Source organism: Pteropus alecto, unplaced genomic scaffold, assembly GCF_000325575.1.
Source record: "Pteropus alecto unplaced genomic scaffold, ASM32557v1 scaffold40, whole genome shotgun sequence".
NCBI classification, from domain to species: Eukaryota; Metazoa; Chordata; class Mammalia; order Chiroptera; family Pteropodidae; genus Pteropus; species Pteropus alecto.
The window spans coordinates 21,254,482-21,273,698 of NW_006431919.1; the positions used below are offsets into that span (position 1 = coordinate 21,254,482).

General features: G+C 51.6%; 1 protein-coding gene across 1 annotated transcript in view; it reads right to left on the reverse strand.

Annotated features, from left to right (window-relative positions):
• Window positions 1-19,217, reverse strand: part of SDK1 (sidekick cell adhesion molecule 1) — a 398,446-nt gene that overhangs the window by 124,775 nt on the left and 254,454 nt on the right. Inside the window, exons 22-25 of the mRNA XM_025043174.1 lie at window positions 10,575-10,690; window positions 8,668-8,860; window positions 2,690-2,788; window positions 174-270 (exon numbers count right to left, since the gene is read on the reverse strand). Of these exons, the coding sequence (XP_024898942.1) occupies window positions 174-270; window positions 2,690-2,788; window positions 8,668-8,860; window positions 10,575-10,690 (505 nt within the window). The remainder of the gene's footprint in view (window positions 1-173; window positions 271-2,689; window positions 2,789-8,667; window positions 8,861-10,574; window positions 10,691-19,217) is intronic.

Below are 19,217 nucleotides of genomic sequence, written 5' to 3' on the forward strand. Positions count from 1 at the left end.
GGTGTCCCCCTCTGGCGCCAGCACGCAGGGGCGAGGGGAGGGCCGCCCCCACCGGCTCCCGGCCTGCTCCACGGCTGCCTAACTGAGACGAATGACCGAGAGAGCTTCAGAAATAATTTTCTGTTGGTCTGAAGTAAACTCTCTAGGAGAAAGCAGCGCATCCAATCACGAACTCTCCGTCCGCATCCCGGCCCTCATCAATCAGGGTCTGCGGCGGCAGCGGCGAAGGTGCTGGCATCACGATGAGTCGGGGGGCATCGTGTTCAGCACCTGGGGCACATCCAATCAATATGGACTGCTGGCGACACAAGCAACACATATCACGTGGGTGCCTGCCATGGCTAGATCTCACAAAGGGCCAGCAAGGCCCAGGTTATCAGTTCTTGCCATGGGTCGCGTTTCCTGGTGGCGCCTCGGAGGCCGGCTGCGCTGACAAACACGGCTCCCCTCGGCCGTGCTCCCAAAGGCCGTGACCTTCGCCAAGGCCGGCCTCGGCCTGCTCGGTGCTGCCGGCCGCCAAACCAGTTCCATCTGCGGGGCGCTGACCTGTCTGCAGGGGCGGAGAGCCCAGTGCCAGGGACAGCGTCGCCGAGGGCCGGGGTCACTGGGGGGGCGGTGGGAGAGACGCCCCGTGAGACGGAGGAAAAGCCGTCGGGTCTCACCCCTAGGTGGCCTTTCCCAGAGAGTGCGGGCGGCCGTCCCAACCTCACGGGCTCGGGCACATTCACAGTGGCTGTCAGAGGCCAGACGACGTGAGATGGGGCCCGGCGGCCTCTGGGGGGAAGACGTGGGGCGTCTGCCGGCTCCGGATCCGGCCTGACGCGGGCTCTGAAAGCCAGAGCTTCAGACGCAAGCCCACAACCAACGCAGCCTGTCGCTTGTCGCTGTTTGTCTGAGTGACACGCGGAAGTGAGTTCGTTAAGCCTCGTTGCTGGTGAGAGCACAGGTCGTAAGTCGACGACCGGCACCCACCGCTCGGCCGTGGGAGGTGGCTCCGCCCGTGATCGCTCCGTGGGCTTCCTTCAAGATTCCGGACGAGAGTGACACGTGTGTGTTCCGGACGGACAGGCCAGCTCCGAGGGCAAGGCAGTCCTTCCGGTCACATGGCCCACCAGGGGTCCTGGCCCCGGAGGAGGGGATGTGTGCACCGGGGCGTGGGGGGAGACAAATCCAAGGCCACCTCCGGCACAGTTACGATGCAGGGAAAGGCCTCGGCCACTGACCCTGGGACTCTGCCGCCCGAGGCCTCGATGGGCTGAGACGCGCCCATGTGGGGCCTGCTCGTGGACATGCCCAGCGTCTCCTGCGCGCGCTGTGTCCGGCGAGGAGGGAGGGGGCCGGAGCCCTGCGGCCAGGCAGTGGGGCCACCGCGCTCCAGGTCTCCAGCAGCACCCTTTGCCACGTTCCTCTGTGTCCTGGCTGCTCGACAGGCCTCAGGGACCACTGGGCACACGAGGGACGACGCAGGCTTCTGCGGGCTGGTGGGCCACACAACCACGGACGGGGGGCCACTCAGCTCAGGTCCCGGGGGACTCGCCGGCAGGGCGGGAAGGCCCTGCTAGGTGCTGGGCCCCCTGGAGCCCAGGGTGGACTGCGGGAGCGCTGGGTCGGGTCCCTGCCGTGACGAGGGCCGTCCTAGGTGCTCCGGGGACAGTGCCTGCCACAGGTGTGCGTCCAGGACACGTGGCCGGGCCCCAGAGCAGTGAACGTGATGCTTACCAAGCGGAGGAGATGCCCACGGGTGGCCGAGCTGCTCCAGCCTCGGCAAACGTGACCGCAGCCCGTGAGGGGTGTCGGATACCCACAGGTGACGAAGCGAGGGCATGGGGTAGCCTGAGGCTCCAGGGCCACTGTGTGGTGGGACACAGGCCCTCCCCTCCCATGTCACCGAGACGAAGCCCCGGAGGTTCCCTCAGCCCTAGGGGGCTTTTTCTCTTTTTTTGCAAATCAAGATTTAAATTAAGCTTTAACCTGGAAGGTCTCTCAGAAAGCTCTTCTATGAAATGAAATAATTAAGAACGGTGCAGAAGGCCGTGTTCCCCAGAGCCCCAGAGCCACAGGAGGTCTCGGCTGCTACGGCCCTGGCTCTCGGCCTGTCCCGAGCACCCTCGGCCCGGCCTCCACTGCCCCTCATCACCCACTGGTCCCCCAAGGCACTGCGGGAGGGCAAGGAGCACGGCGCTGGGAGGCAGGAGACCCAGACTGCATCCTGCCCTCGTCACGCGCCCCCATCAAGGGACAGGGCTGAGTGTCATAACTGCCCGACCCGTAGCATTTCAGCAAAGTGCCTGCACACAGTAGGCGCTTAGTGCACGTTGGCTGGATGAAGGCAAGGTCGCCTCCCTCTCTGGGCCCAGCTTCGTCACGTGTGAGTCGGGCAGGATGTCACCATTTACTTCACCGTGCCGCTGTGAGAATGCGCCATGACGTCACTGGCTCTCACTGATCAGAGGCTGGAGAGGTTTGTCAGGGTCACGGAAGGAGAGTAAGTCTCCAAAGTCGGAGGCCGCAGCCCACGTGGGGAAGTGCCGCCGAAGGGGGCTGCGTTCCCGGTGGCCCGGTCCGGGGTGTGGGGACGGAGGCCCTGCCCTCTGCCACGTGGCCCGCCGCCCTACAGAAGCCGCAGGCACACGTCCACGCTGTGTCGGGGCGAATGTGGTTTTTCTTTTCGGAGCACAGGGACACTTACCCGTAATGATGCCGTTTTTCTCCAGGGGCTCCTGCCAGCTGACCTTGAGAGAAGTGTCCAGAATCTCTGTGAAACTCAGATGTCCCACAGCTCCTGGTTCTAGCAATTAAAAATAAAGTCATCTGTGAATGCAACAGCCCATTCTCTTTCGGTCAGATCTGGGGGTGGAAAGTTCTAGCTATAAAGGGAGGTGTCGGCCAGGCCAGAATGCCTCAGGGACCGACCGCAAACACCCGGAGGGAACTCGGGGTGTGAAAGGCGTCCTGGCTGTGGCCAGGCAAATCGTCTTACTCAGCTGCATCCCTGCCACACAGAGCCGGAGGCTGGCTGCAGGGAACTCACACCCCGCTCCTGATCAGAGGAACCGGACTGGATGCCCAACGGCCATCACTTGCACCAGCGCCCCGGACACGCCCTGCAGCCACGCGTCGGGCCTGTGTGAGGCCGTGGGTACTTGTGAAGCCAGGACGAGGGGCGTGGCCAGAGGCAGGGCCGGCCCACACCTGGCCAGGGGCGATGCCCGATTTAGAATTCCCGGCTGCAAGCACCCACTTGCTCTCCCGGGGCTTCCATGGGGGCAGGATGGGACTTGAGAAAGTTCCAGCATAAGTGTTCCGGGGGTCCCTTTGCCGTTCCCCTAGCACTGGAGGGCAGTGCAGACCGTGGTTTCACGCTGCAGCCGGCCAGCCGGGTTTGAAGCCGGCGCTACTGCTTGCTGGCTGTGCAACTACTGAACTCTCGAAGCCCTAGACTTAGTTTGCTCATCTGTGAAACGGGGAAGTAAAAATGGCTCAGTCTGCAAGCTCACTGTGAATAAAATTTAGTAAGGCATGAAAGCGGTTCGCACGCCCCCGGCACCACGGAAATGGTGACCGACGCTGGCCGCTGTGATTAGTATTAGGGGTCAGTTATCACGTCACCTGAATACAAAGTCCCTTCTGACAGGAGCTTATTGTCACTTTGAAAAGCAGCTCAGAAAACGCCTGAGTGGCCAAAACAGGGCTGACTAGGCCCAGACCGGGGACCCCTGAGCCAGCAGGACATCGCAGACCTGCTCTGAGCCTGCACGGCCACAAAGCACAGAGCTCCGCCCAGCACGAGGACCTCCCGCTTGTCCCAGAGGGACCACGGGGCAGACAGTGGGTCGGCCGTGGGGACGGCAGGGCCGTCCAGGGGGTTCTGACCCCACCTCACGGTCCAGCCTTCCTGGTTCAGGGCCCCTGGCTGCTCCGGCACCTGACCCCCGCGGGGGCAGCCCGCATGGTGACGGGGGTGTGACGGCTCCCGGGTCCCCAGGCCTGGCGCGGCGCCCGCCAGCTCACTCGGCCGTCCTTCCTCCACCCGTCGGCCGCTCTGCTCGGCCTGCTCCGCTTGCCGCTGCGTGTCCCATGCCCACGGCGCTCAGGGCCCAGCTCGGGGACATGCGGGGACAGTCGGGGAGGGAGGATCGGGATGAGGGGGAGGGAGACGCTTTCTTCCCACACGGTTAGGCACGCGTGCCCGGCAGCGGGCTCACCGGCCCCCACTGCAAACGCTGTGCCCTGACCCCCCGGGACCTCTGCAAACTGCCACGTGAGGTCATTTTAAAGATAACAAAACGCAGTTTTTAAACCTTAAAATGGGAGAGCATGAAGTCCAGAGCTCGAGGGTTCCCGCAGATGAGCCTCACCCCACCCTGCTCTCAGGGATGGCAGATTTCGGGGACTCCAGCACCTCGCACTCAGCTGGCACATGGACAAAGCCTCTGAATGCAACGTGCACTTTTTAAAAGTGGTAGTAGCCTCAGCAGACGCACTCATCGGGTAAAACCTCCCGAAGACGTTTATGTGCGCTCAGCCCGACCAATGCCCCTCCCTGCGGGCGGAGGAGGGTGACGCGGGATAGCCGTGGAGACCGCCTCGTCCCCCCGTCTTGGGTTTCCAGAAAGACGTTCTGACACATCCATCGACTGAGCGGCAAGGGAAGCTTTTGGCTCCTTTTATGGATTCTGTGTCTCCCGTCCGAATATGCAGTCCCCCAGCGCTGCTGGAACCGGCTGGTCACGCCTCGGCTTGGATTTATATTCTGTTTCCTCTTTCCTGCACCCCAACCCCTGCCACCCGCCACCCCACCCTCCCGAAGACGTTTATGTGCGCTCAGCCCGACCAATGCCACTCCCTGCGGGCGGAGGAGGGTGACGCGGGATAGCCGTGGAGACCGCCTCGTCCCCCCGTCTTGGGTTTCCAGAAAGACGTTCTGACACATCCATCGACTGAGCGGCAAGGGAAGCTTTTGGCTCCTTTTATGGATTCTGTGTCTCCCGTCCGAATATGCAGTCCCCCAGCGCTGCTGGAACCGGCTGGTCACGCCTCGGCTTGGATTTATATTCTGTTTCCTCTTTCCTGCACCCCAACCCCTGCCACCCGCCACCCCACGTTCTTACGTTGCTGGCGCCCTGGGGGAGCCCTGGGGGAGCCCTGGGTGGGACCTCACTGGGCAGCGATGGGGCTGCTTCTCCAGGCTTCCTCCCCACGGCCACCCCCGGGCCGATGGCAGCCCCGCCTCCACCCTCGGTGACACCCCACATTTTCCAGGATGCTCTGTCTTCCTCAGTCGGGCAGACGGGTTCCCCACCTACCACAAAACGGTGGCTCCGTGGGGAGATTCTAAACAGACGACAGCACTGCCAGTCCCCCCAGGTCTCGAGGAAGACCCCCCGGGTCTCTCTCTCCTCGCTGGTGGGGGCTGCGCCTCCGCGGTGTCCGGTTCCCGGCACGGGGCCACACGCGTCCCCCGAGCCTCGTCTGTCTGTCTGTCTGACGGGGTTTCCAGAGGAGGACCCAGCAGGTTCTTCTCTTTTTTATTTGAAAAAGTCTCTTCTCTTGCCACTTTTAATTTTAAATGCATGTCCTCTGAAGGACGTCAGGGGACCCGGCTGTGAGGCTGCCCTTACCTCTGGTCGCAATAAATTAAACAGGGGAAAGCGCCCTGCTGTAGGGGCCAGAAGGGGGACGCCTGATGGAGGGTTCCGGAACTCCTTGCCAGCTCTGAGTCCAGTGTCGGTTCGAGCGCTCAGGCTCCTGCCCCAGGAATCCCTCTCTCACCCCCGCCCCCCCGGAACGCGAAGGGATGGGGTTCCCTCTTCCTGCGGATGAGTGGAGAGAGCGCCCTTCCCCCAAGCGACTCCTGTCCCCTTCCAAGGAGCCAGCCCTCCGCTGGCCTCACGCACTCCTAGGCCCGAAGACGAAGCCCCTCCCCAGCCCAGCCGGCCACGGCCCAGCCAGGGGTCCCTTCTCTCGAGCCCCCATACGGGCCACCCTCCTGACTCCCAGAGTGACTTCATCCACGTGGGTGGCTTCAGCGGCCACAGTGCTCACACCCCGGACACTCTGAGGCAGAACCGATGTCAGGGATTTCCACGTGTGGTTCGGCCACGTACTCAGCTGTATTCCCAACCTGGGAATACAGGTTTCTTGGAAGATAAGATCCAAATCACTAATTGCCAGGCCTCCTGAAAGCCTTCTCCGGACTCTGCTGCCACCGAGCACGTGCGCCGAGTCCCACAGGCTCTGCACGTGGTGGGGTCCCAGCTGACCTGGTGGCCTCCCTGACACTCGACACCGTCTGCTTACTGGCATCGCCACCTACCCAGTGCCACAGCCAAAGCATGCCAAGTCCCCCAGGAGAACCCCGCGCCCCCTCCTGGATCTCAGCCGACCCGGTGTCCGCGATAGCTCTCTAGCGCCCCCCAGTGCCGTCTCCCCGCCTGGACGTGAGCGCTCTAATGTCCTGCCTCCCGCCCAGATCCTTCACCTTCATCCCTGTCCACCGTCACAAACCCCGGACGCAGCTTCTAAACCGCAGGCGTACTCAGACGACACCTGAGTGGGAATCCTGTGGTCTCGGGCCCTGACCGTCTATCCAGCAGCCTTAACTGAGCGGCTGAGGCCCCCGGGGCCAGCCCGCGGCGCGTCCTTCTAGGCTGCTTCCCCTCATTACGACACCGCGGCCGTGCTAAGCCCCTCCTACTTCCTCACACGCTCTTCTGCTCTCTTTGCTTCATGGGTCCTGCTTCTCCTGCCCGGACGTCCTCATCCATTTTCTGCGTGAAAAGCTCATCGATCAGGGTTGAATTCCATCTCATCTCCACAAGACTTACCTCCTTCCCCAGGCGTTTTTGGTCGCCCTTCCCCGGGCTACCAACAGCCGCTTCTGGGGACATGCTTCCTCAGTGGCACTGGCCTCGGTCACGCCCCCGCACGTCTGATGAGGTCGGGGCTTTAAAGGCAGAGGCTGTACGTACTTGCTTATCTCTGCGACCCCATCAGCACCCAGCTGGCTACCGCCCACATGACAGGGACTGCATAAGCATCTGAACGTAAGTAGAGACACACGTCTGGACGTGGGATGGACGGGTAAGTGAATCAACCAATCGATCAACTGTAATTATGACAGGCACAACAGGCACAGGACTTGATGAAATAGCCATAATTGTTTTTTTTCCTAAAGAAAAGGCTAAACTTGATGAACTTTCTCCTTTAATTCTAAACGCTGATGAGGGGTATAAAGTTTATGATTGAAAAGCAGATTCCACAGCAGAATACACATTATTGTTTTAAGCTCTCATGAAACATTTGTCAAGACTGATCATATGCTTGGCCACAGAACAAAGCTCAACCCATTTAAAAGAATCGAAATTATACCAGATGTGTTCTCTGACCAATAATGCAGTCGAACTAGAAGTCAGCAGCAGAAAGACAATAGGAAATCTACAATACATGGAACTTTGATGGCGCACTTCTAAATGACCCATGGGTCAAAAAGGAAGTCTGAACGAAAGTAGAAATTCATAAAATTGAATGAAAACGAAAGACACCATATCGAAATATGTGTGATGGGGCTAAAGCTGTGTGGAGAGGAACATTTATAGCCCGAAATGCTTACACTAGCGATGAAGCCAGGCCTCAGGTCAATAACCTAAGTGCTATTTCAAGAAATTAAATAAAGAAAAGAAAAATAAACCCACAGCAAGCAGGAGAAAGTAAATATTAAGAGCAGAAATCAATGGAATTAAAAATGGGAAAACAATAGAGAAAAAAATCAACGAGACATAATGCTGGTTCTTCAAAAAAAAAAAATCAATAAAGTTGATAAGTCTCTAGGAAAAATGACAAAATAAACAAGCACCCCAGAAAAAACGGATCACCAATCAGGATTCAAACAGGGAACACAACCCATACCCCGCAGCCATGAAGACCATAAGGAAGTTTACAGACAACTATACACCCCAAAACCCCAACAACTTAGAGCAGGGGTCCCCAACCCGGCTGCAGACTGTTCTTTTTTTTCTTCGAAAAGTACTTTTACAAAATACTTATTATATTATCATTCCACAATGTCCTCAGTTAACCCCCTTTGGAACATTTGAATGATTTTCATTTTTTTCAGTTACTAATATTGCTGTCAACCTCCCTATGGATAAATCTTGTGCACATCTGCCTCGTTTTCTCAGAGTCATGTCATTACATGATATTTTCTAGAAGCGTCAGTTGGCTGAGGGCAGAGCAGCTGATTTGGACTGAGCAGATGGAGGTGGACGGTCAGGGGGCCAGGCTCAGGTGAAAGCCCCTGGGGGGGTCAGGACGCTCGGGCGGGGGTCTGGGGGTCCTCGGGAAGGGAGTGAGGGGGTTGGAAGTTGAAACCTGGGCAAGAGAAGTCCAGCGAGACCGAGGGCCGACACACGCTGGGGCTGGGCTGGCGCTCCACGACTCTGGGAGCCAGACTCCCTCCCCGTTCCGTGGTCCCCCTCCGCCCAACGCTACCAGCTCTCGTTAGTGTCCTGTCCCCCCAAGTCGAGTGGACCACAAACATTCTGAGACGACGGAGCGTCCTAAGGGCCTGTCTGCGCTATCGCCCGGTGCTGGACAGGGCGGTGGCCTAGACCTCTTTGACGACCGACGTATGGCTGTTGATAAGCTACACGGCCAAGGGTTACTCACTGTCTTCGTGCGTCTGTATGAGCTGAGGCATGCTCGGGGGTCCGTCCCCCGGAGTGGTGAAACACAGCACTGACGTGAAGTAAGCCGTGAACTTCTTCAGGTTGGTTATGTACCCGTGGTGGACCCCATGGAAATCTGGAGCGATGGTGACGATGGTGACAGCCTCAGGGACATCGGCCGGCCACGCTAGAAGCTGGATGGAGCAGGGGGAAAGAGGCCATTTTTCGTGCATGTCTTCACTCTCAAGTCTGCATCAGAATTTTACTTTGCAACTGAAGAAAAATTTATTTTCTGTCTTCGAAGAAAGCAAAGTCATAATTAAGAAACTCCACAAATCCTACATTTATAACCTTACCGAGAAACACTGAGTTTAAAAGATACCTCATGGATTATTGAATACAAATATGCACATTTATGTATATTTTATACACGTGCATGTAAGTAAAGTATCCCGTCTAACTCATGCTGTGACAGCCATTCCTCAACCTTCGGCTGCCCTTCACTTATGATACAGAGCGTATTTATTTTTTAACAGTAAAGAAAAAAGACATCATCTGCTATTTGACTGCATTGGTACAATGAAACATAAATAGAGATATTTTTTCTAGATAGGCACCTACTCTGACTCAAAAAAGAAGTCCCTCACTCGGTGGGAACGATCGCAATTGTTTATCATTTACATCACACTAGTTTTCTGAAAAGGATTTTAGGAGATTGATTACAACTTATTTTTTATTTATTTTTTATATTTTTTAGGCGAGGCGACCCTTGGTTGACCTCACAGATTGCAAGGACCTTGTCAGCTTACAATCCCTTATTTTTTATTTTACGACTCTGTAGTAATAAATTCATATTCCAGGAGAAGTCGTTCTAACGTTTTGGCGACATCGCAGGTGAGTGTGACGTGGAAGCCTGGCACAGGGCATCTCCAGGTTAATTAAGGCACAGAGCTGACATGCTGAGGGGCACAAAACACATTCATATGGCTCAAACCGACAACCACGCCATCGAATGGACGCTCCAGTCTTGCCGATAAGACTTGACAGGAGTTGAGAAGGCGAAATTGCCTTGGTTGATCAATATGACTTTCTTTCAAAAAGGTTTCTGACTGTAGATACCTCTGGGGGGAAGGGAAAGGCAGGGCAATTTTTAGCTACGTTTGCCTTTCTAGCAAACAAAACAAGTGCTTTCGTAAATTGAATCCGAATGGAAAAATAAATGGACTGTGTGTCTGAGGAAACCCTGCTCTATGAATCTGAAGTCAGAGAGCCGTCGGGCAAACTGCACGGGCCCCTTCTCCGAGGAGCTGGGCTGAGTTTACCTGGCAGCTCTGCTAGAGGCAGAGGGCTCCAGGTCCAACCAGGAGCGGCTGATCTAAAAGGTGAGATAGACTGCGCTTTGGGAAACTGCACCCCAACATGCACGAAGGACAAACGGAAGGTGGTGGTGGCGGTGTGTCTGTGTGTCTCTACTCCAGCCCAGGGCGGTGCCTGGAGTCAACTGGGTCTCGGGTCTACCAGCAGGACCCCTGATGGCGGGGGGCAGGGGGGGATGATGTGACTTAGTTGTTGGGAGGGTCACTCCACTGCACCCCGCGCTGGCTTCCTAGAGGGGCTCCATTCCAGGAAGGAGTGGTTTGTGCAAACGCCGATTACGATCACCCGAGACAGGTGTCCCACGGGTGAATTTACAACGAATGGCCTTTCCCATGAGAAATTGCTGTTACGTGTGAACCATCCTCTTGAAAACTAATGATGTGAGTTTCTCAGCCAGTGTAGCTGGTGATTGGCCCTTGCTGACCTCAGGGGACCCCGCGTGGTCAACATGCTCTGCGACTTGATGCAGCGAGGGCCGGGCGGCCTCCTCACCGCCCACGGGACCGTGATACAGGACCGTGACGGACATACCTTGTACCCCTGGTTGATGCCGTTGATAAACTGCTGGGGCGGGGGGTTCCACAGGAACCGGATGGCCGTCGAGTTCACAGCTTCCGCCTGCACGTTCTGCGGGGGCGCGGTGGGCACTGTCGCAGCATCGTCCAGACAGCAAAGCGAGCAGCGGGCGGCACCGGAGCGGGAGGGGGAGAGGGAGAGGGAGAGAGACTCTGAGCTGCGTTCAGGTTCACAGGCAATCACGGCGCTGACAACGCCGATGTGTGAGGAATGCTTTTGGAAGCCAATAGTGGCGTTTTGAAGAAAAAGAATGGGCTATTTCTCATTTTCTGTTGCGGAATTCTTTAAGGCATAGGCAGAAAGGTGGACGGGATCACCTCACTGAAGGGTGAGCCTTCCCCACAGTCCCAAGACGCAGAGCAAACAAAAGCCTCTGACTGCTTTTTTGATTGCCCAGTATTTGGGGTCAGACACAGTTTCATTTAGAAATCCGCCTCCCCCATTACATACTACTGTGTTTCAAGCCCAACTATCCTTTATATATAAAAAAAAAGTCACCCTCCTCCCATATGTATCGTTGCTTATTCATTTAGAGGCTCAAATTCTGTTTGTCTGTCATAAAGGCCACCATTTAAAAAATTTTTCCACTCTTTCTTTCTTTCTTTTGTTGAATAGACATTGAGCCCAATTATATACCTGCCAGGTGGCTTGCCTTCAAGGAGGTTACAATCTAAGGCAGAAACATATAACTGAAACAGGCAAGTCATTCTCTGGAGCAATAAACACACTAGACAGAACGTTCTGTCTGCCTCTGCCCTGGGAAGCCTCAGGCGTCAGGTCAGGCCACCTGGACCGGGTCTGGAGTGAGGGGCACACCTGGGATAATTGTTTAGGGCAAAAACAGTAGTAGTTTACTGTAGGTAAGAATAAAATAAAGGGCCACCAGAGCGCAAACGGTGGGAGGGAGAGATGGGTGTCTACTGTGATGAAGTTCTTACACATGCGGTCTATTTCAAGAAAATATACATCACTAAATTGTAATTAGCGATGTATATTTTAAACTCCAGAGCAATCACTAAAGAAATTTGAAAAGAGATAAAAATAAGGTAAGAGTGGAAAACACGTCAATATAAAAATATTAATTCAAGAAGCAGGTAGGCAAAAACAACAGAAAAGGAGAAAAGCGGTGAGAGAATAAACAGAAAACGATTAGCGAGACGGTGGATTTTAATCCCTTCCTATCAGTAGCTACATTGAAATGTAAAGTCTATGCATCCCGATAAAAGTTGGACCCAATATACGGTAGCTAAAAAAATCCTGCTTTGAATATGAAGACATAAATAGCTTAAAAGTAAGAGAATGGAACAAATATTTATGGAAAGACCAAATAAAATAAATCTGGAGAGGTTATGTTAACATCAGATACGGCAGATGTTCTAGAAAGGGATAAAACCAGTGACAAAGGACACGAGGTAATGATGAAGCGACCTATTCACTAAGACGTAACAATCCTGAATGTGTACGAAACAGACTTCAAAATACAAAGGTGATAAAACCAAAAGGAAAAACAGAAAAACCTACTATTATACATGGGGACTTCAATACCCCTTTCTCAAAAAAAAAAAAAAAAAAAATGAGACAAAGAAAATCAGAAAGGAGAGACAAGACGTGAATTCCGCCATCAGGCACCTTGACCTAGGTGACTCTATCCATCAATAGCGAACGTTCTCTTCAGGTGCACAGGAACTTAACTGAGAGTCTGAGCCGAAAACCAAACCTAAGCAGGTTTCAAATGATTGAAATTAGAAAATGTATGTTATATGGCCCTGACAGGTTTAAACTTGAAATTAAAAACAGAAAGATGGTGGAACTCCCCCCAAATATTTGGAAATTAAGCAATATACCTGAAAATAACTGTGAGTCAATGAGGAAGTCGCATGGAAAATTAGAAAGCATTTTCAGTTTAATAAAAATGAAAACACGACATATCAAAATTTATGGGATACAGAAGTATTAGGGGGAAATTTACAGCATTTAAATGTTTATATTAGAATCTAAGCTTCTACCGTAAGAATCTATAACAGTTAATTAAACCAAAAACATGTAGGTAGACGGAGATAGTAAAGAAAAACAGCAGAAATTAATAAAATGAAAATAGAAAAGTAATAGAGAAAACCAGTGAAAATAAAAGCTGGTTCTTTTAAAAGGTCAATGAACTTCTAGCCAGACTTATCAAGAGTAAATGAGAAGTCACAGATTACCAATATCACCAACGTCACGGGACACCTCTACAAATCCAACTGACATGAAAAGTAGAGAACATTTTAAACATCTTTATGCTAAAAAAATTCAATAATTTAGATGACATGGAAAAATTCCTTATAAAACATCCTTCCAAAATCCACTCAAGAAGGAATAGATAATCTGAGTAGTCCTACAGCTATTAAATATCTGAATACATGATTAAAGCCTTCCAACAAAGAAACCCTAAGCACATCGGCTCACTGGTGAATTCTACCCAGCAGGTGAAGAAGAAATAAAAACCATTCTAAAGCATTGCCATGACACCAAATCAGAAAAAGACACATAAAGAGCCATATCCCTCACAAACACAGGTGCAAAGATCCTCAATAAAATATTAGAATATCAAATTGGGCAAAATATGAAAATCACACCTTATCCCGATCCAGTGGGGTTTATCATATAAATGCAAGGCTCGTTAAAATATGAGTTGGAGTAATTTATCATATTAACAGAATAAGGAAAAAATACGATCATCTTAATAGATTCAGAAAAAGCATTGGACAAAATTCAATATCCAATAGTGATTAAAAAGAAAAACCTCTCAGCAAAGTAGGAAAAAAAGGAACTTTGTAAACTCGATACAGAACATCTTTAAAACACTACAACTAACATCTTATTTAAGATGAAAGAGTGAATGCTTTTGCCCTGAGATCAGGAACAAAGCAAAGGTGTCTTCCTGACCATTTTTATTCTGGAAGCGCAAGCCAGTGCAGTAATGCAAGGAAGAGGCATAAAAGGCATAAAGATTAAAAAGGGGAAAAAAAGCTCCCTTCTCCCTATTCTCAGACGATATGATTGTCTATAAAAAAAATTCTCGAGTCAAAATAAGAACTCTCAGAACTGCAGCTGGTAAGATCACAGGACACAGGATCGAAATACGAAAGCTAATTATATTTCTAAACACGAGCGCCGAACAATTGGAAATTGAAATTAAAAAGTCAATACCACTTAAAATAGCAATTAAAACATAAACGAGATATAAATTCAAAAACCATATGCAAGATTTGTGTGTTAAAAACTATAAGACACTGACCAAAGCAACCTAAGGCCCAAGAAAACAGTCCTATCATAGGAACGTATCGGAAGACGACATAATAAAAATGTCCATTCTCCCCACACTGATCTATAGATGGAATGAAATCCCAATTAACACTGCAGTTAGGACTTTTTAAAAATCCCAATTAACACTGCAGTTAGGACTTTTTAAAAATTGGCAAGTTGACTTTAAAATTTATAGGGAAAAGCAAAGGAATTAGAATAGCCAAAACAATTTTGAAAAAGAAGAACGCGATTGGACAATCTTCACTATATGATATCAATAGTAACTATAAATCTACAGTAATTAATAAAGAGTGCTACTGGATAAAGGATGAACACATCGATCGATGACACAGAGCCCAGAAATTGCTCACATACGTATCAACTGGTTTTTGATGAAAGGCAATTCTGTGGAGAAAAGACCATCTTTTCCACAAATGGCACTAGGAAAAACGGACGTCCATGTGCAAAAAAACAGAAAACGAAAAACAAAACTGGCCCCCACCTCATACCATACGCAAAAACGAACTCCCTTCTCATTACCGGAACTCGCAGGGAACCTGGAGACAGATGTAGGGGTCATTCTGCCTGCGCCCTCCTCCCGTCAAGCTCCCGCAGCCTCACCCCCAAAGTCACAGGACACAGGTTCCAAACCCTCAGATCCCTTGCTCCCAAACCCTGCCCCCCACCCCGGGCCTTATTAAAAAAACCGCCAAGTCTTCTCAGCCCTCTTCTCTTTGTCCTAATTATTGTCATCAGAAGTGACTCATAAATTTGTGGACGATGGAATTAAAATTTCCCTCAAGTGAGAAAAAGACCTGCAGCCGCTGAATCCCCCTTGACCGCGTGTCCAATAAAGCAGCCGCTGTGGCTGGAAGGTCTTGATTGCTGAGGGTTCGTAATCCACTCCTTCTGGGACAAGCCAAGGGCCCGGCTCGAGACCAGCCGCTCTGCCGGGCGTGGTGGCCTCAGCCCCCGCATGGGGCCTTAGCAGGAAGTCGTGGCCTCTCGCTGCTCCAGATGAGGTCAACAGGAAGATTCTCCCCGCAAGACCGGCATCTCGGGTGTCACCTGCCCATGCCCTTGCTGCGGGCCTTGGAGGGGTCAGCGACAGGAGTCCAGCTCTTGTGGTTTTCACACCCATTTCACTACGCTTCCCCCAGCACGGACCCCAGGGCGTTCTCGGCCTTAAAGTGACACATCTTCAGCCCATCGATGCTGTCTTGATCCTCACAGCTGGGGGCACGCTGCTCTGGCCGGTGCACGCCTGGCACTTGCAGGCACCGGACAGGTGGGTCACGCGAAGAGGAAAACGCAGGGCGGTTTCGGATGCAGGCGTTCTGTCCGTTACGGATGCGTTTCTGCCGGGATAAGGCGATGGCCGTTTCTCTTCCCCGACGATGGCTCCTTGGAGTGGCGAGGAGTTGGCACCGCAGGGCGGAGTGGCACCTCCGCCAGGTGGCACAGGGGCTGGCGAGCTGACACCGTCCGTCTTCATGGTGGTGCCCCCCTGTGTACAGCTCCTCAAACAAGCCCGACCGCAGAAATCACATCTGAAAACTACACGTACGCACTGCGTATTGGCAAGAGAAAGGAGCCAGTCTGAAAAGGCCACGTATACACCTCAGGACGCCAGCTCTGCGACATTCCGGAAAAGGCGGAAGTACGGAGACAGCAAAAGAGCAGGGGTTGTCGCCGGGGGTGGGGACAGGAGGAGCACGGGGGACTCTCAGGGCAGTGGGACTTCTCATTAGGACGTGCTATTGGTGGACGCGGATCGTTACACTTTGTGCAAACCAGAGAATGTGCACCACCCAGAGCAAGCCCGAGTGTCAGCTATGGACCCTGGGTGACAGTGAACCCCAGCTGATGGGGGAGGCCGGGCGGGGGGCGGGGTCCACGGGAAATCGCTCGCTGTGAACTTAAACCTGTTGTAAAAAATAAAGTCCATTGAAAAACCAACACTCTGCATGTGACTTGTCCTGTCAACTTTTTGAACTGTGTCTGCGGCAGACCGCTTCCCTGACGCCCGGCCTCACAAAGCTGCGATGTCTCTCATCAGCGATTTCTGTTGTTGTTTAGTGTGTTGGGGGTTTTTTTTTTTTTCCGATGAACTTCGTTTTTCCATCTGGTCGCATAAGAGGACACGTGTAATTAGGTTTACGATTATCTTCTGGTATTAGCTGTTCCCCAATAAAATAGAAATGATTCAAAAATTCTTTTCTTGCTTTCCTCCCCTTCCTCTCTTCCTGCCTAGCGATGTAAATTCAGCAAGATCTGAATCTTTAGAATTTCAAAATGAATCATTCTTTCTAGAAATTAAAAAATGTTTTAAAATAATCAGCTACATAATTAAATGAACTCATTAATGAGGACGAAATAGTTTTCCAGCTTCAAAATATTAACTTTTTGAAATATTCTGGGCCAGGCTGCAATAATTAATATTTGTCATGAATTTTTCAGAACCTTAATTCTTCAATCAAATAAAAAGGACTGTGTCAATATTGCCTACCACGCGCTTCATGTTTTGGATTTTTCAACCCAATTTATCGGAAAGCATTCTTAAGAATGCATGCAACTGACATTTTGAAAAGTTGATTTCTGAAGCCATGAGTCCCGTGGTCAGTCCACGTTACGCACTTTGTAGTTAAAGACATATTTATTAAAAGTACGCCAGCACTGTTAATACTGTTTTATATCTGCAGAGACGTATGTCCCCAGCGTAACGGATGACTTTGGGGTGGCGGGTGTCAGCGGGTTCACCGGGTCCGATGGCAGGAGAGCTCCCTGCGCAGGGAAGACGAGGACGACCCAGGCTCGACTGTCCCGTCCGCGTCACCTTCTTCAGCCTGAGTTTGGCATCTGATGGAAGACGACTCAGATGGAGTGACGAGGCCAGGCAACTTACGCCAGCACCTGCCCCCAAGCGTCGATCTCACGCAGACAAAGGGTAAACGTGGGAAAACCACCGCACGTACAAAGCGCGAAGGACAAGTGCTCACGAGCTTGGTGGCAGCTGCGCTGGGCGGAGCACGAGACGCCCAGACAATGTCAGGCGTGTCGCAGCGGAAAGCCGACTCGCTCCGCGCACCGCAGCCGCTCAGCGTGGCAGGCTGTGTGAGGGCTGTCGGCGCCACGTCTGGGACCAGCCAAGCCCAGGGGACAGGGCAGGGACAGCTTCCAAACAACACTAGCGGAAGTGGCACAGATGACATGTCGACGACCCACAGACAAACTAAGTCAGAGGATTATTCAGTCAAAAAAGCTTCCGCTGTCCTTTGGGCGCGTGACTACGGCTGAGTGTCCCCCTGAGTAGGCAGCAGCAGTTTGCCTCCCTCGAAAGACATGCTTAGGACATTGTTACGATGAGAACAGGACAAAAGCAAACAAAACCTGGAAACAGACTCTGGCCACCAAGGGCTCTGTGTATCAGCCTTCCGGGCGCTCCGTAGTACACCTGCAAGGAAGCGGCGGGCCGGGACTGGGCAGAAGCTTCTGCAAGATGGCAGTCAGCGAGGCTGGTCCTACAGGGAGGGAGTGCGAGCAGTGGTGGCCCTTTGAGTTGTCCCGCAGTGAGGCCAGGGGGCTGGGCTTTTCCATGCCCACAGCAGCCAGTCATTAGCCACAGGCTGACCGTGGGAGGGGGGTCTCCTTGGCAGTGGGCAGTTCCCAGGAAGGTCACAGCCAGCGCCAACACTGGGGATGGATGTGTCACCCCGAGCAACTAATCTGGACAGGGCACCACAACATGCCACACATCAAACAAGCTCCTAAGGCTGAAGTGGACACTTGGGAATGAACAGGTTCTAGAGAACACATTTATAAGTTTTGTATGCCTATGCCAACAGAAAGCTATAAAGAATTCATAGCAAATTCTATAAGCCCATTGCTTCTAGAAGTTCTCTGTAAGAGGTGGCCTGTGGATCTAGACTCTTCACTAAATGACATCATCAGAATGGTGAGTCTAACAAAATCCAAAACACTATAGTCCCACCTGATTTTTGCTTTGTAAAAAAAATAAATAAAACACACACACACACACACACACACACACACACACACACACACACACACACCAAAAACATGTATCACTTTGGACAAAAGAATTTCTTTTGAGGGAGTCAGGAAAACGCTTCGCATCACGTGCAGTTGGTGACGTCCGTACCCATCAACCCGCAGTGGAAGCTTTGCTGGGGTGCGAATGGTGCCACATCCAGAACAAAACCAAGTACTAAAAATGTCACCTTCTCCAATCGAAGTCAAGTTTCTCATTAGCAACTTGAGATTTATGATTGGGAAGCTTTACACAAATCAATTTCCCTAGCATTTCCCAAAAATGACCAATGATGCTTTTTAAAACTTAATACTTATTTGTTTTATCTTGCAACACTCATATAATTGCCTTAAAAAACCAAACCTAACTCCTACCACCACGATCACCAATACTGTTGAGAAAGCTTGAGACCGTTTTTTGGTCTGGTTTTTCTTTTTGTTTTTGTGCTTAGACTAAAATTACAGCCAACTTTTGGCTTTAGTTCTGTCATATTTCTCTATATACGTTTTATATTGATCTCATTGGGAACTGAGATTTTCAGCCAAGTTGAACCTCTGCGTTTGAATTGGCAGTATGATGATTTTATCATTAAGAAGAAGAATTTCTTGCAAAAAGTCCTAGAAATAAGAACAAACACAGAAGCATAAAAATAAACAGGCTTTCTTGGATAATTGGATGATTCTGAGTCAGAAGTAGGTCAATAGATAAGATGAGCCTGGAAAATTCTGTCATTCCAAAAAGCAAAGAAGCTGTCGATCACCAGGGAGGGCTTGTCAAAAAGACCCACACACCAACTTGAAGAGTCTCCCGTGGTCAAAGTTGGGAAAATATGAAAATCAACAACAGGAACGATAACTGCAGTGGAACGGAATGCAATGGAAAAAACGCATATACTCAACTCAGTGTTCAGTGCTGTCATGATAACCAGCGTTTTGGTAAAGAACGCTTCTCCTGTGACATGTTGGAGAGGCAAAGGCCATATGAGTGGCCCAATACACGATGCCAGGATAGGGTTCTGCCCTACTTTGTGAAAGGGATTCTCCTTGCATTAAACTAAAACCTTTCCTTCCAAAACTCCTGCCCACCGATGCCCGTCTGTCTGCTGGGTAAACTGTTCCTTGCACATAGAGCTGTCAGGTTATTTGAAAATTATAAACTGTCCAGCTAGGCTCTGCTCCTGCAGGCCAAATACACACCCTGTTTCTTGTCTGTTCCCCACACCGCAGGATTACAGAGCGCTGCCTACTCGGCTATCCTCCTCC